The sequence below is a fragment of the Nycticebus coucang genome, chromosome 13 (assembly GCF_027406575.1).
Source record: "Nycticebus coucang isolate mNycCou1 chromosome 13, mNycCou1.pri, whole genome shotgun sequence".
NCBI lineage: Eukaryota > Metazoa > Chordata > Mammalia > Primates > Lorisidae > Nycticebus > Nycticebus coucang.
The window spans coordinates 5,266,908-5,284,162 of NC_069792.1; the positions used below are offsets into that span (position 1 = coordinate 5,266,908).

At 41.4% G+C, this 17,255-nt stretch overlaps 1 protein-coding gene across 2 annotated transcripts in view; it reads right to left on the reverse strand.

Annotated features, from left to right (window-relative positions):
* The window catches only part of ATP6V1H (ATPase H+ transporting V1 subunit H), a 127,557-nt gene that overhangs the window by 103,984 nt on the left and 6,318 nt on the right, over window positions 1-17,255 (reverse strand). For both annotated transcript variants that reach the window (XM_053558756.1, XM_053558757.1), the window contains exons 3-6: window positions 13,139-13,241; window positions 8,017-8,106; window positions 5,874-5,987; window positions 2,385-2,489 (exon numbers count right to left, since the gene is read on the reverse strand). In XM_053558756.1, coding sequence (XP_053414731.1) covers window positions 2,385-2,489; window positions 5,874-5,987; window positions 8,017-8,106; window positions 13,139-13,241 — 412 coding nt within the window. The remainder of the gene's footprint in view (window positions 1-2,384; window positions 2,490-5,873; window positions 5,988-8,016; window positions 8,107-13,138; window positions 13,242-17,255) is intronic.

A 17,255-nucleotide genomic window follows, 5' to 3' on the forward strand; every position in this document is an offset into this window, starting at 1 on the left:
ATAGAAGGCGATAGAAAGAGTCTGCCCACAGTAAGAGAGACAGTGCCATGAGAGCCAGGCAGAAACAGTGACCAGACTCTGAGAAGCAAAGCCAGACTTTGCCAGTGCCCTGAGAGGCACCTTGCAGCAGGAAGATTTGCAAAGCAGAAACAACAAATCACAACTTCAAGTCAAAGAGTCTGTGATAAAAAGAGCACACTAGAAAGATACAGAAAACATCTTAAAGAGTATTTATCTAATACCAAAAAGCTTGTTCGTTTTTTGTTTTTTTGAGATAGAGCCTTGCTATTGCTCAGGCTAGAGTGCAATGGCATCATCACAGCTCACAGCACCCTCAAACTCTTGCACTTAAGCAATCCTCTTGCCTCAGCCCCCTGAGTAGCTGGGACTACAGGTGCCTGCCACGTCTGGCTAATTTTTCTATTTTTAGTAGAGATGGGGTCTTGCTCTTGCTCAGGCTAATCTTGAACTCCTAACCTCAAGCAATCCTTCCACCCTAGCCTCCCAGAGTGCCCAGCCAAAAAAGATGTTATGGACGGAAGTATTTGCTTCCACTGGGGAAGAGAGAAATACTTTCCCCCAGTTATTGGACATGATTAATTACAAACAGAATTAATCATTCCAAAAGTGACAAATCACCTATAAGATACACCATAAATTTTATTTCTGTAACAAAAATCTAAGGTGAAATGGCCCCAAAGCTAGTAGCAACTATAGCAAGCACTCTTCCTACCAATTTTCATTTTATGAATTTAGTTACAGTATAGCCTAACCACCACTATTCCCAAAAGTTAACATTAAAGCAGAATAAAGTTTATTTAAAGGAGATCATTTCAAAGTAGGAAAAAAATACATCTATTCTTTTTTTCAGTTTAGATATCTCACAAACTCTCACAGTAAAATCTGCAACTTGGTGGCTCTACTGAGGGCCAAAAAGTGAGACTCTGTCTCAATAAAAAAATAAATAAGTAAACAAATAAAAAAATTAAAAATATTTTTTAAAACCAAGGCCCCCAAAATGGTTAAATTGATGTTATTGATATAATAAAGATTTGATTTTTTTAACATTGATCTCTATCCAAATATAAAGAGCAATTAGGCTCCCCCCAAAAGGCAGACAATGGAAGTGCAACTAAGGAAAATAGCAGGGCGTCTCTCACTGCCGCAAATTAAAATCCATTACAATAAGGTCAGTCGAACTCTTAATTACAACTTACAAAAATCCTATTTCAAGTAGACATTTATTTGTAATCTAACAACCTATCAATTATTATTTCTCCTGATCCCATTCTGCCATGACACCCACCCACCCCCATTTTCTTCCACTTTTCATCCCCAGAATGCTCTGCCCCCACCCGTCTTCATTCTCCTTTTCTGAGCATCATTCCCACCAAACCTCCCCCTTCCCACCTAACACTTCACCACTGACAGCTTAAACAAACCCTCCACAGAGCCTTCTTTAGTGCCCTATCTCTTGTCCTACTGTTTTGAAAGGGAAAACTTGTCATTTTCGCAGCCATTACACCTGCAGGTTGGTTTTCCTGCATGGAGAAGCTACAGACGTGGAAGCAACCAAAATGACCAATAAGCAGGCCGCATGCTTCACTGTGGCCCAAACCCTTCACTTCCACAATGAAACCACGAAATCATGACAACAAACCACTGCAGGAGTCAAAGTCATCTTGCAGCTACAGCAGCAGCTCCAGGCTCACCCAGGGACAGCTGGACGCCTGGTGCACATGGGGCCAGACAAGGACACGTAAGCTGATTAATGATCTATCATGTGCTGTTTGCAGTCGACACTCCTTTAGCAGCAGCCAGGACCAGTTAGTTCATTGGTATAACCAGTTAGACGGCCTGGGCCTGGTTATGTGACCAAAAGAGCATAAAAGACCTCCCTGGAAACTTTCCGAGTGCTCTCCCCAAACCAAACTTTCTCACACACATCTTGGTGATGTGCAGTCCTGAGGCAGACTCGGGAGAGGCACCTGGAGTCTCAGCCTGAAGCCGGCCCGCAGGCTCGCTCTCTTGCTCACCATTTCTTTTCCTTTCTCACAACCCTTACTTGAGCATGTCTGTGGAGTTCCGCAGGTGCTTCCAATTCTCCAATCTGTGTAATCTTGGCAGCCACCTAAAAGGAAGATACACCCTGACCCCTAAAAAGAGCAAGTTGGAAACACCAAGTGACAGAAAAGTTTGAATTGAAGCCAATCAAAGAAAGAAAAAGCAAAGCACACTATTACGCCTAGAGTAGTCTGGCTTACTTATCAAAGTAAAATGGCATTATTTTAATAAAACTTTTTTTGTAACTTAACATATTTACTATAAATAGCTTAAGAGAACATGGCTGTTATATTCCTTTCTGAGAAAAAAAATTCTTTTACCTGTGAACTCAGCTGAGTTTTTATCCAGTTGAAATAGTAATTTAAGTCACTGCCTTCCATAAGTTCTTTTCCCCAAGCTGCTAACTTGGCAATAATCCGTGCTGCCTGACAACAAATAAGAAATAAATTTGAATACTATATTGATACTAAAAATCACCTCATATACCTTTAAAAAAAAAAAAAACTTGTAATGGTTTTGCTACCTGATTTCTGTAACATTCAACTCCTCAAAATATAATAGGTATACTATGAAACACAAACATTCAAAATACATTTTTCAATATTTCTATTAAAGTGGACCAAAACTAACATTCCCTTATTATTTTGAGTTGAAACTCAAACTGAAACTCATTCCCTGTTTATTTTGAGTTTCAAAAATAAAATATTCATTACATGGCCAACAAAAAACAAAAGAACACAAAAATCTTTCTTAGAGGCAGACTTTCACCAAAAAACTTGCCAAAGTTATAAGCAATCTCCACAGCAAGCTGCCAATCACTCCCTCGCTCACTCCAAGCCTCTATGAGCTTGGATATGTAAAATCCGTATATCTTTACAAATTTTATCCTCCTTATTAAGTCATTTCTCTCTCAGCATAAACAAATACCCTTTTCTTCTAAAAGACTTCTCCATTTTTTTTTTCAAGTTATAAAACTAATCATCTTTTTATTAAACAGGCAATATACAATACTACTTCCCCACACACAAAGACAATTTAATAAACATTCTTTTAGTACTTTCTGAACACAAATCACTGCTTAAAACTCTAATTATTCAGCAATAATTAATCTCAGTAGAGAATGAAAGGCCTTGGCTAGCTGACCCCAAAATAATTTATTTCCTGTGCTGGTAGATGGATGTTTGTTCTTACATTTGAATACAGCTAAACCAGACTGACAAAGGCACATTTCCAAGGTCAGAATAACAGACATTCAAGCATCCTATTGTACTTGGATTTTATAACCCAGGGGCTCAAAGGGACACCTTCATGTCTCATTGAGTTGTGACATATTGATACTTTCACGTGCCTGCTCAGTAGATCTATAGATACATTATCCAGACTGATCTAACTTTCACAAAACAGACAATTGACTTAAAAGAATTCCTGTTAGGAACTCAGTGATAGAAAATATTAGCAGTGCATGCAAAATCAAAAAGAAAAAGACAAAGGAAAAAGAGACCAGACATTTCTACTCCCAGTATAAGCTCCTTATTGCCATCTAGTAGACCGATGTCGTCAGACCGTATGACCCTTGAAATTAGAAAGCCTGGCCAAAAGTAACCGAAGTTATCAAGAAGTTCATATGGAGTTAGCTGAACAATTAATAATAGTGAAATTCGCTCTCTCTATATATTTTTTCTTTAATGTATTTGTCAATTTTATTATGATGCTACGAAGACATTTAAACCAAATAGTGAAAACCATTCTCAAAAATTTGAAAGAAGGCCAGGTGCGGTGGCTCACGCCTATAATCCTAGTACTCTTAGAGGCTGAGGTGGGTGGATTGCCTGAGCTCACGAGTTTGAGACCAGCCTAGGCAAGAGGGAGACCCTGCCTCTAAAAATAGCTGAGCATTGTGGTGGGCACCTATAGTCCCAGCTACTCCCAGAGTGAGGCAAGAGTTTGAGGTTGTTGTGAGCTATGCCACCACGGCACTCTACCAAAGGCAACAAAGTGAGACTCTGTCTCAAAAAAAAGTTTCACAGCTGGATAATACAATGAATAATTATATATACTCTATCTAGATTCAATAAGTGTTAATTTTAAAAATAAATAAATCATAAATAAAATTTCAAAGAAAAAAAAATTTTTTTTTTTTTTTTTAAATTTTTGATACAGTCTCACTCTGTCACCCCAGCTAAAGTGCATCTTTTTTAGTTCAATACAACCTGAAGCTCCTGGGTAGGAGCAATGCTGCCTCAGCTTCCTAAGTAGCTACAACCATAAGTGCCTGCCAGAAGGCCGGGATAATTTTTCCATTTTTTGTAAAGATGGGGTCTCACTCTTGCTCAGGCCAGTTTTCAACTCTTGACCTCAAGTGACACTCCTGCTTCAACTTCCTATAGTGCTAGGATTACAGACATGAGCTGCCATGCCTGGCCTTGTTATTGTCTTTTTTAAAGTATTCAACAAAATATAGTTTATTTCATGAGTCCTCCTCAATTTATCTCTTTTATAACTGTTCTATAATGTACACAACATATGAGTATACTTATATAGAAATGACTATAGAGTAGATGTGGAAGGAACAGGAAGGAAAGAGAAAGAAAGAAAAAACACACATGCTCAAAAACATTTTACTGCCAGTGGTCTAGGACCACTGAAACTTTAAAAACATCTACTGATAAGCAACTTGTGGAGCTCTCACCCCACGCCCCACCCCTCCCCAGCCCACTCCCCCTGGACACAGAGAAAGCTCATCCTTACAGGGCTCGTTCTCCCAGCCCACTCCCCCTGGTCACAGAGAAGGCTCATCCTTACAGGGCTCGTTCTCCCAGCCCACTCCCCCTGGATACAGAGAAGGCTCGTCCTTACAGGGGTTATTCTCCCAGCCCACTCCCCCTGGACACAGAGAAGGCTCATCCTTACAGGGGTTATTCTCCCAGCCCACTCCCCCTGGACACAAAGAAGGCTCATCCTTACAGGGGTTATTCTCCCAGCCCACTCCCCCTGGACACAGAGAAGGCTCATCCTTACAGGGGTTATTCTCCCAGCCCACTCCCCCTGGACACAGAGAAGGCTCATCCTTACAGGGGTTATTCTCCCAGCCCACTCCCCTGGGTACAGAGAAGGCTCGTCCTTACAGGGCTCGTTCTCCCAGCCCACTCCCCCTGGATAGAGAAGGCTTGTCCTTACAGGGCTCATTCTCCCAGCCCACTCCCCCTAGACACAGAGAAGGCTCGTCCTTACAGGGGTTATTCTCCCAGCCCGCTCTCAGACCTTCTCAGACTCTATGGAAAATTCTTCAGTGTTAGGGCTTCCAAACATATTCCTTTGGGATAAGATTAAAACAAGAGCATGTTTAAAATATTTTTAAGAAAACTAAGCCACTACTTAACTGAAATAAAAATGAAAGACAGTAGCTGCTTCAAAGTAAAATTTAATTTCTCTACAATAAAATGTCCTTAGTCTTACTGCAGATGATCCAGAGCTGTTCACACACCTGAATTCACCACAGGCTTTGATGCTAATGAAGTGGCTGTGGTATGTTCTACAAAGCTCTGCACAGAACACCCTACACCCTTCCAACTCTCGGTGCCTCCTCTTCCCTGAACACTAATTGAGAAGCTATTGTCACAGCTGTTCTACTCTAGGGGAAGAGACAGGTTACCACGTCATAAGATACCTAGGTTTGCTTCTTACCTAAATCAGAACATGAACACAATTTCACCTGTCAATTTAAAAATAATGATAAAAACACTTTTTGCAGTAAATTCCCTCCTTGCATGTATTACAAAAAGAAAAAATGTGATCAATTCAAAATTTACCATATGAACAGTAAAGGGATCCTGACGATTCAACATTGGCAGGAAATAAGGCCACGCAGTATTCTTGCTTCGTTTTGCATAATCAAAAAAAATGCTAACACGCTGGTGATTTTCCTAAAAAAGAAATGATATCAATAACCAGAAAAACTTTTACTAAAGAATTAATAATTGTACACCACTTTGCGACCTTTCATTTTATATCCTATCAGTGTGTGTTCTCTTATCAGTGTGTGTGTGAGAGAGAGAGACAAAGAGAGATTTGTTTCTCTGTCATTATTACTACGGGGCAGGGGTGGGACACTGGTAGGGACAGATATTTTATAAGCATGAATGATTATGATTATTTTGAGCCCCAAGGTATGGGGCTGTAAGTTACATTCTTTCTCTGCCTGTACCTGTGACCTACTGTTTGCAATGTCACCGTGACACCTCTACCAAGGTCAGTGTGTGAACACCCTGGCTATCACACAAAGGAAGCTGAAATCAGGATGGGCAGAGAAAGATCACAATTTAGATCTAACTTAAGGAGCAGCAGGAAGTTCCTCACACCATTAACAAACAGGTACGGGAAACAGGGAACTAGATAAATCTCAAATGTTCAAGGTCACTTCTTAGCATATCACAATAGAAAAACTCAGGACAGACAAATGACAACAAAACCCCCAGTATATCACACTAGCAGGTGGAGAAAGGATTTGAGAAAGAGTGAATTAAAATGTTATTAAAACTTCACCTCTCCTTGTTCTTAGTATTCAGTATTATATGAATGTCCTTTCTCTTTAACTTATAAAATTTAACAAAACTTGGTAATAATACCAACAAACTTTTCCATAGACCTAGATACGCTGATGCTCAATTTCATATTGAAACAGCATGCAAGAATACCTAGGAAAATAATGGAAGAGAAAACAAACCACAAAGGGAACTGGCTGTAAGGTCCTCTACCATTAAAACTGGGTGGTGCTGGAACACGAATACACAGGCATTGTGGAACAACAGTGCACAAGGTAAAGAAATAAACCTAGGTACACAGAGATCTTTAATGTTAAAGAAAGTATCTCCACCACTACAGCAAAGACTGATGCCCCAGGGTTTGGTTTTTCTTTGAGACGGGTCTCACTCTGTTGCCCTAGGTAGAGTGCTGTGATGTCATAGCTCACAGCAACCTCAAACTCTTGCACTTACGCAATTCTCTTGCCTTAGACTGCTGTGTAGCTGGAACAACAAGTGTGAACCACTACATCCAGCTAGTTTTTCTATTTCTAGTAGAGACAGGGTCTCACTCTTGCTCAGGCTGATCTGGAACTCCTAAGCTCAAGCGATCCACCCATCTCTGCCTCCCAAAGTGCTAGGATTACAGGCATGAGCCACCACACCTGGCCAGGACTGATGTTTTAATAAACATCACTTGAAGAACATAAAATTAGATGTAGACTTTACACACTCTTCCTAACTTTTGTATCCCCAGTCAGCACAGTGCCTGGCAAGTGGCAGGCCACCAATACATGTGTTTTCTTATAAACTAACAGAACAACACTCCATAAGCACCAAGACTGACACTTTGCTTCAAGTCTCTGGGGATTTGCAGCCAGGCATGAGATTTAACAGCTGGATAGTGTCTCGTAAGAACTGCTCTACATACCAATAATCTAAACCTAAATTGCACTCTAGTGTAAAATACAAAAGCATGAATAAAGGAGGCCCCTTTGAGTTCAGGGACAGAAAGCAGCAAATAGAAACTTTATGCAACTGGAAAAGTTTCAGATAATAAGCAGAACAGTTCTCAAAAGCAATAAAACACATGAGCACTGAAATCTTTTGGCTGACTGAAAGTCGTATCATCTACAAGTAAATACAGAGAGCACCCAGAAGCCTCCGTTGATCCACCAAACTTTACCGGTACTCAACAAAAACTCTGAGATATGTCAAGAAAAAACACATATTGATTCTTGATATTCTGAACAACGTCAAAATTAGCCTGGGTGGGGGGTACCTCAGTCTTTAGTTCTATTAGCAAATCACAACTCACATAATTAAAAAATATGTATCACACTCTAAAAGAGAGCCAATGCTGTAAGTGACACCTACGGAAAATGTGGCTAGTGTGAAGTATACAAGAGTATTAAGTAGAGAAAAGACCTACCTGCAGCATATCATCAACCATAGTTAGAATATACTGAACGGTCTGTTCTTTGGAGATATGAGTCATCAGATTTATAAATGTTTTAGCACACTAGAAAAAAGTGAAAATTAACATTAATTATTGTTTTCCTTTGTAAACACAATATTTTAATGGAACATTAGTAAAACACTTTTCCTTTATAAATTAGAATACAAATGCGTCTAACAAATTTTAATTATAGACCATGTATATAAATACAGCTGTTCGGAAGTATGGAAGGTCCTTCTTATGAATGAATCAGATTTTTCCCCTACAGAATGCTATATAGGATGCATCAGAGTTTTGATCACTTACAGTGATGAGTTTAACTATTTTTACTATTTTTAGCCATAGCTAGTAACTATGAACTCTTCATTACCCTTGACAGCATAAAGTTATATAATTAGAAATTATAATCGGTACTGCATATTTATTTTTTGTTTTGTGCTTACTGGAAAGCAGAACCCTAAAGGAACAAGAGTGCTGAAGGTTGGCTGGGATTAGAAGGCCCTGACCTGTCTGTATTCTTACAACACTGCAAATACACGACAAACTCTCTGGAATTCAATAAAAATGGGAACCTATGGGAACCTATGGTATGACCCACCAATTCCCCCAGGATTACTACAAGGATCACACCATGTTGTACATGGGCTCCTTCAGACAACCAGAGCCCTATATCAGCAACTCTGATGGGCACTGAAACTGTACCTTATTATGGGGCCAGTTTCTAAACTCAGCATACGAACCAAACAGGGTACAATCAAAATTCCTTTAAATGTCTTATGTATGCAACACCATTCGGTAATAGGTTTGAAGTCATACTTTGAAATGCCTTCCCCACCCTAAGGACATATAAATTGAAGTGTATTTCATTCAGTAGTCATTCATTCAACAAACGTTAATGTAACAAACAGCATGTACTAAAGGCCATGCTATAAGAAAAGTATGCCTTATCAAAATCATACTCATTCCAGAACTTACGTATATCTGAGAGTTATATCTTCCACGGACAGATAGCCCACTTACCACAGTGAATAGCAGAACTGAAAAGATTACAAAATTAATTCCTATAATAACACTTTAATCTCTTTTAGCAAAAATAAAATAAAATTGTCTGTGGCACTTCCGTCATAACTTTTCTTCTCAGAAATACTGCTATTTTGTTTGGATAAAACCAAATGCTTCTTTCCTGGCGACCATCCCATAAAAAGCCCATCACTTCAGACACTAAAGTTAAGAAAGCACCGTCTTCATTGCCTTACTAATACCACGTCCCCAGTCTCAGGCCTGAGACAGGGATTCAGCTGCACGTGCTGAAGAAACCCTGGTCACACGTACCTTCTCCCTAATGCACACACGGTCGGAGTGGGGAGGCTTTTCCAAATGATGACACCAACATCAGGCAACAGAAATGAAAGAAGGAACCAGATATATTCTGATTTAAAATTCAATATGGCGGTGCATCTTACAAGGGTATATGTGAAACTTAGTGGATGTGGAATGTAAGTGTCTTGGCACAATAACTGAGAAAATGCCAGGAAGGCATTTCATTACCAGTGTAATGAAAATGTGTCAAACGGTCTGTGAAACGGTCTGTATGGTGCCCCATGATCCCATTAATGTACACAGCTATGATTTAATATAAATAAATAAATAAATAAAATAAAATTCAATATGGCAAAGAGTCCTATAAACCAACTCAAAAATTTAACAAAGAACTGGGAAAATAATGGCATAGCATACCCACAGCTGGTATACCTCACACATAAAGGAAGCAGACAAATCAACAGGAACAGTATAAACTCTTCCACAGAAAAATAAAGACTATACAGCCATGTGTTGTGGCATGACAGGGATGACTTCTGAGAAATGTGGCATTAGGTGATTCTGCCACGTGACCATCACGGAGGGCACTCACACACGTGGATGGCAGAGCTACCACAGGGCTGGGCTTTGTGGGATAGCCTCTCGCTCCCCAACTAGGAAGCTGTGCAGCCCGTTGCTATACTGAATACTGCAGCCATGTGGACACAATGGTAAGTATCAGTGCACCTGAACATATCACAGAAGGGAAGTAAAAATGCGATATCACCACCTTACGGAAGTGCCATCATGGATGCAGCACACGGCAGTACAGAAGCAATCACTACGGACAAACAGGAGCCAAAACCATGACACGTGTGTGGAGCTGTCACTTTACAATGCTATTTTTCACCTATCAATATGACCAAGAGATGAGTGACTGGGCCCAGAGCAGGTGCTGGCACAGCAGCGCAGCACTGACCTATGCTGCTGGCAGGGGCTGCACACAGGTGCAGTCTGTCACGAGCGTGTCTTCACAATGTACACAGAAACCCTCACAAATGTTCAAGTTGTTTCATCAATAATTATACTTACAAAATTTATTATGAGGAAATAATTCAGAATGTTCACCTCAAAACTGCTTATTATAGAAAAAAATGGAAGTAACTAAAATATGCGTTTAGAATACGTATATATAGATTCATCCATTAAATGGAAAATTATGCAATTATTTTTAAAAACTGCAGGAATACCTTTATAGGCATGCAGTGAATTATAAACAAAAAAGAATAAAACCACATATATTATCCTATTTTGTAAAAAAGTTCACGTTTGTAGTAGTGCGTATGTTTATACGCATAGAAAAGTGTCTAGAAAAGTATACACCAAAGTGTTAACACAAGTCATCTTGAATAGAGGTATACAAGGTAGATTAACTCCTTTTTTTTTTTTCTTTTTGCTTAATAGTATTTTCTTATTCTGAAAAGATGGAAACTTTTATGTTTACCTGGAAGGAGATGAAACACTTTTCTTCTTAGTAAAGTATCTCAAGAATTAAAAAAAAGTGTCCAATATACTCAATACAAATATGAAACCAATATATAAACTACACACCCACACAAAAGAAAAAAACACAAGTATAATCTAGCAAGGAGGAGGGGAAAAGGACGGAAAGGGGAAAGGGGAGGGGAGAGGAAGAAGAAGGGAAGAGGGAGGAGGGAGGTGGGAGGAGGGAGGAGGGAGAAGGGACCTGGGAGGAGGGGAGGTGGGAGGAGGGAGGAGGGAGGTGGGAGGAGGGGAGCTGGGAGGAGGGAGAAGGGACCTGGGAGGAGGGAGCTGGGAGGAGGGAGGAGGGAGGTGGGAGGAGGGAGAAGGGAGCTGGGAGGAGGGAGGTGGGAGGAGGGAGGAGGGAGGTGGGAGGAGGGAGCTGGGAGGAGGGAGAAGAGACCTGGGAGGAGGGAGCTGGGAGGAGGGAGGAGGGAGGTGGGAGGAGGGAGAAGGGAGCTGGGAGGATAGAGGTGGGAGGAGGGAGAAGGGAGCTGGGAGGAGGGAGGAGGGAGAAGGGAGCTGGGAGGAGGGAGGAGGGAGGTGGGAGGACAGAGGTGGGAGGAGGGAGGTGGGAGGAGGGAGGAGGGAGCTGGGAGGAGGGAGAAGGGAGCTGGGAGGACGAAGGTGGGGAGGAGGGAGGAGGGAGGTGGGAGGAGGGAGAAGGGTGCTGGGAGGATGGAGATGGGAGCTGGGAGGAGGGAGGTGGGAGAAGGGGAGCTGGGAGGAGGGAGGTGGGAGGAGGGAGGTGGGAGGAGGGTGGAGGGAGGTGGTGGAGGAAGGTGGGAGGAGGGAGAAGGGAGCTGGGAGGATGGAGGAGGGAGGAGGGAGGAGGGAGAAGGGACCTGGGAGGAGGGAGCTGGGAGGAGAGAGGAGGGAGGAGGGAGCTGGGAGGAGGGAGAAGGTAGCTGGGAGGACGGAGGTGGGAGGAGGGAGGAGGGAGCTGGGAGGAGGGAGGAGGTAGAAGGGAGCTGGGAGGAGGGAGGAAGGAGGTGGGAGGAGGGAGGAGGGAGCTGGGAGGTGGGAGGAGGGCGGAGGGAGGAGGGAGGTTGGAGGAGGGAGGAGGGAGGAGGGAGGGCAATTGGTGGGATCTCATCTCATGTGCACAGTGTGAAACTGTTCAGCACCTTCCCTGGCTGAAGGGCTCAACTACAACTTGAACTTTACCTTAGCATTGAAAACTATGTAACCTAAACATTTGTTACCCTCTTATTAACCTGAAATTTTTTTTAATAGAGTAAAGAAAAGAATATTAAAAAAGTATTTTCTTATTCTACAATAAATATGGATCAAAAAAGAAGGTAAAACATCAACATATGTGACTACATAAACATTTTAAACGACTGTAAATGAAAAAACTCCACAATTCACAGATAAACAGTAAATAAAGAAACCATGTTTGTGACAAATATGGCAAACATTAATATACTGTGCTTATAAAAAGACCATATAAAATAGAAAATGCCAAATCTTACAGGTTAAAATAAAATGATGCCTGACCTCCCCACAATATAAATTTCACTGTAATATCAGCCCTTTGGGAGGGAGGCCAAAGTGGGAGGATCCCTGCAGGCCAGAGTTCAAAACTAGCAGGGCAATATAGCAAGACCCCTATCTCTTCAAAAAAATTAAAAAATAAAAATAGCAGGGCATGATGGCACATACCTGTAGTCCCAGCTACTTGGGAGGCTGAGACAAGAGGATTGCCTAAGCCCAGGAGTTCAAGACTACAGTAAACTGCGATCCTGCCACTGAACTCTAGTCTGGGCAGCAGTGGCAGACCTCACTCATCTCAATTAATCACTAAATTTCAAGATGTATAAATATTTATATGGAATCCATGAAAAAATGTCATACCATGTTATCAAACTAATAAAATGTCCCTTTTTACCTAACAAACTCAAATATTTTTAACTGTATTAGGCATTTCAAACATTACTAGTAAGAATACAAAATGGAAAAACTTTTTTTGTAAAGTTAAGCAACTTTTAATTTACTTTGAAACAGTAATCTTTCTTCTAGCAGTCTATTCTAAAATATTCAGAAATGAAGAAAGGATGAAGGTATACATGCACTCAATAGAACACTGTTTCCAAAATTAACAACAAAAACTGGGTGCCACTAAGTATCTTCTAATACAAGATTTTTAGTTATAGTACATACCTAATATGGAGTATCATACGATCACTACCATTTTTCTAGAATTTTTAATGACATAGGGAAGTGTTCATGATATAGCATTTGTATCAATCACCTGGCTGCCTTCAGTTTGAAGCATCTCTTGTTTCTCTTCAGGACTTCTTTTCATTTCAAACCTTTGAATAAATTCACAATCTTCAGCAGAAATCATCTGCCCTCTATAAAGTAAGAATAAGAAGTTGTTGTGTTCAGTAAGAGCTGAATGGCCACTGTGAGCAAATGACACAGGGGTTCCCAGCCTTTCTCCTCTCTCCTTGGCAGTAAACCACAGGGCCCTGGCATTAGACAGATCTGAGTTCAAAGCTTAACTGTGCTTCTTACTAACCATGCAAAACTCTCTGGAACTTGAGTTCATTTATCTGGAAAAGGGGAACAATAACCATATTACCTTTAAGCAGTGAACTGATGATGAAATTAGATATTCCAACAGGCTGATTATTAGCAGAGACCTGGCCCATCACAGTAAGGTAAGTCCTCAACAAAATGTCACCTCTTAGCATTATACAAAGTCTCACCCTTAGAACCCCTCCCAAGGCAAACAATTTACTTGGCATTCCAATTACCACGTGCAAAGCTACTTTGCATGAACTTCTATAATCATTTTCTCCAGCACATTCTTTCCCTCCAGACAAAGAAAAAAAAGGTGATTTTCCTCCTCTCTGAAAAATAAGTTATCCCTCCTGGCCTAGTCTTCCCGGCAGGCACCCCACACCATTCTGTTTCCCCACCCCTCTCTTCCAAGGGTCCCTTCATCACTGGCTCTTTGCTCTTCAAGACTTCTCCCAAGACTTCTCCCTGTGCTTTTCTTTTCCAAACTCCTTCCTGTGAGAAATGCAAATCAAGAGTCCATTCTTCTTTTTCTCCCAAAGCATCTCCATATAGATGTCTTAGCATTTTCACAAGCTCAACATCATCCTGAATCATTCAGCTTCCTGGCCAAATCCAGCTTGATTTACCAACTTTTCCACTCTTCAGATACTCAAATGCATTCTTTCCTTGTTAAAAGACACGTCTGCAGAACAGCCTTGCTTGACTCTGTGACGATTCTGGGCATTTCGCATCAACTCTCTCAGCTCAGCCGTTCAACATGGTATGAAAGCACAGCATTTGAGTCGATCTGAGGATGCTTCCCCATTCCAGCTGTGAAACTTTGGCAAGACACCACACCTCTGACCACTATTTTCCACACCAGTAAAATGGCGATTACAATACCACCTGCCCTGTTCCACTGAACAGTTATGCAAATTAAATGGGAAACCGCAAGAAAAAGCACTTGATATATTTAAGCATAGAGTAGCAGCACGAGTAAAATTTTTAAAAACGTAATAGGGCGGCGCCTGTGGCTCAAGGAGTAGGGCGCCGGTCCCATATGCCAGAGGTGGCGGGTTCAAACCCAGCCCCGGCCAAAAAAAAAAACGTTGTAATATACTTTACCACTCAAACAACAACAATAAATTTTTTTAACTGCGTTAAAAAATTTAGTTGAAAAAGCTGTCCCTATTAACCAGTGTGATGAAAATGTGTCAAACTGTTTATAAATCCAATGTATGGTGCCCCACGATTGCATTAATGTACACAGCTATGATTTAAAATTAATAAAAAAAGAAAAATAATAAAAATAAATAAATAAAAAGCTGTCCCTTCCCCTTACTCCCAAGTATGCTGAAGGACTGGTGCTCCACAGAACCTAATCAGAGATATTGACTGAGCCACTGGGTCCCAATGTGCAGGATTACAGAAGCACGGACCTGTTTCAGAGCTGTCTCGGGTCAGGGTCCCAGAGACAGGCAGGGATGGAGAGTCGTGTGTGAGTGACTCAGGGAGGAAGTGCTCCCAGGAGAGAGCAGGGATAGTGTGGAAGGCACATGGTGCTGAAGAGGAACAGAGAACAGCTTCCCCTGAGCCCCAGAAGAGCCTGGAAAGGTGAGGCACTCAGAGCCGTCTTCTGCCCAAGACAAGGGGGCTGAACAGACATGCTTCTTACTACCTCCACCACAACCCCACCCTCTTCTAAAGATCTTCATTTTTATGTATTCAAAATCTATCAGTGTTTTACTTTGTCCCTTCACAATAAATTGTTTTATATACTTTGAAGTTACTTCTGGACTTTCTAACCCGCCAGACTGTCTTTTTCCTAACAGTTTCACACTGTTTAAGCACTGGGACTTTGTTTGTATATATGCTTTTTTTTTTTTAACTTTTTAAAAAATTATTCTCATGTATTTATTTTTTTCCAACAATTCCTTAATCACAGCCCTCACAAAAAAAGAGGTCAGTCCTTCCTACACCTGAGGTAGGCAGCACTGCGGCCACTTCTGGCTACTCTCTTCCTCAGCGTCCAGATTCTGCTCATCCCCTCAAGCCACTCCTCAGTCCACTTCAGTGACACCTGAGCCTCTCCCTCTGCCTGGGGACTAAGGGCTCTCCCCAGGTGCCACCTTCTGCCCCGGTGCTGGTAACTCTCAGTCTGAACTCAGGCAGGAGCTCCCGAAGTCCACCTCCTGCCACAGACAACAGAGGCACTCCAGACCCTGCAGATGCAGAACTGAGACCATCAACCCCCTAGGCTGGCTAATGGAAAGCTGAAAGCAAAAATAGACACTTTGCCCAGTTCTGATTCCGACTCAGCATACTGCAATAGACAAGGTCGTTCTGCCCAGGTCTGGTCCCAAAATAAATGAAATAAATAAACCTGACCTCCCTAGCTAAAACAACTGTACCCCAAAAATTTTGCTATGCTAATATGTAAAAGTTACGTCATAAACTTTGTGAACGGGATAATCATGTAAAAAGCTGCAGTTTCTCTACCAGAAAGAAAGTGCACCATAAAGGTTACTCTTCGTAACCTTATAATTTTTAAGTTTTGTTTCCCATTTAAATAACTTTTTAATTTGGCAAGAGATTCCTTCTGAAGTCTTTCCTGCAATCCTGGATAGCCATTTTCTTTCCTTGTTTAAATTCTTGTCTCTGGGTCTTTGACAGTCTTTGTACATAATCTAGCTGGTTAGAGACTCTGGTGTCTTCTCTAACCACACACAGCCAATCAAGCACTAGTCTGAGCAATTCTCCCACCCAATCCCACTCCCTTCTCAGTCACCCACAGCCAAACAAGAACTAGTCTGAACAATTCTCCCACCCAATCCCTCTCCCTTCTCAGTCACCCACAGCCAATCAAGAACTAGTCTGAACAATTCTCCCACCCAATCCCTCTCCCTTCTCAATCATCCACAGCCAATCAAGAACTAGTCTGAACAATTCTCCCACTCAATCCCACTCCCTTCTCAATCCCCCACAGCCAATCAATATCTAGTGTGAACAATTCTCCCACCCAATCCCACTCCCTTCTAAATCCGTGCCTCTACAGTAGCTCAGTCCTACTTAACACTCCAATGTTACTTCCTTTTCCAAATACTCATCTCTACCACTTCCTAACAAACACAATATTCAATTCATTCATAATTTAATCAGTTAATATTAACTGGCAACATACTAAGTGCCAGGCGCCTTTTAACAGGTGACACAGGAATTTACTTAAGACATCCCTCTTTGAGCTTACCTTCTTGTGGAGAAACAGAAGGTACACAAATACAAAAATAAATGATTTTTTTTAAGACAGTCTCACTTATTGCCCTCAGTAGAGTGTCCTGGCATCACAGTTCACAGTAACCTCAAACTCTTGGGCTGAAACGATTCTCTTGTCTCAGCCTAAGTAGGTGGGACTACAGGTGTCCCCCAAAATGCCCAGCTATTTTTAAAGATAAGGTCTTGCTCTTGCTCAGGCTGGTCTCAAACCTGTAAGCTCAGCTATCTACCAAACTCGGCCTCTCAGAGTGCTAGAACTACAGGCATGAGCCACCGCACCCGGCCTAAAAATAAATGATTTTTTAAATATACATACACATCACCATAATGCTAAGGCTATAAATGCTATGAAAAACAGTAGGCCAGTAGGGTGCTACAAAGTGGCAGGAGCCAAGAGGGAGAAACGTATTTTAGTTAGGGTAACCAGAGAAGGCCTTCCTGAGGTCACCCACACAGACACCTAAATGAAGTGAGTTATTAGGTTATCAAGTATGAAATGTCCAATTTCATTTATGTACTAAGTTTAACAGTTGATACCCCTGAAATTTTACTTTGACACTTATTTTTTGTTTTGTTATTGTGAAGGTATA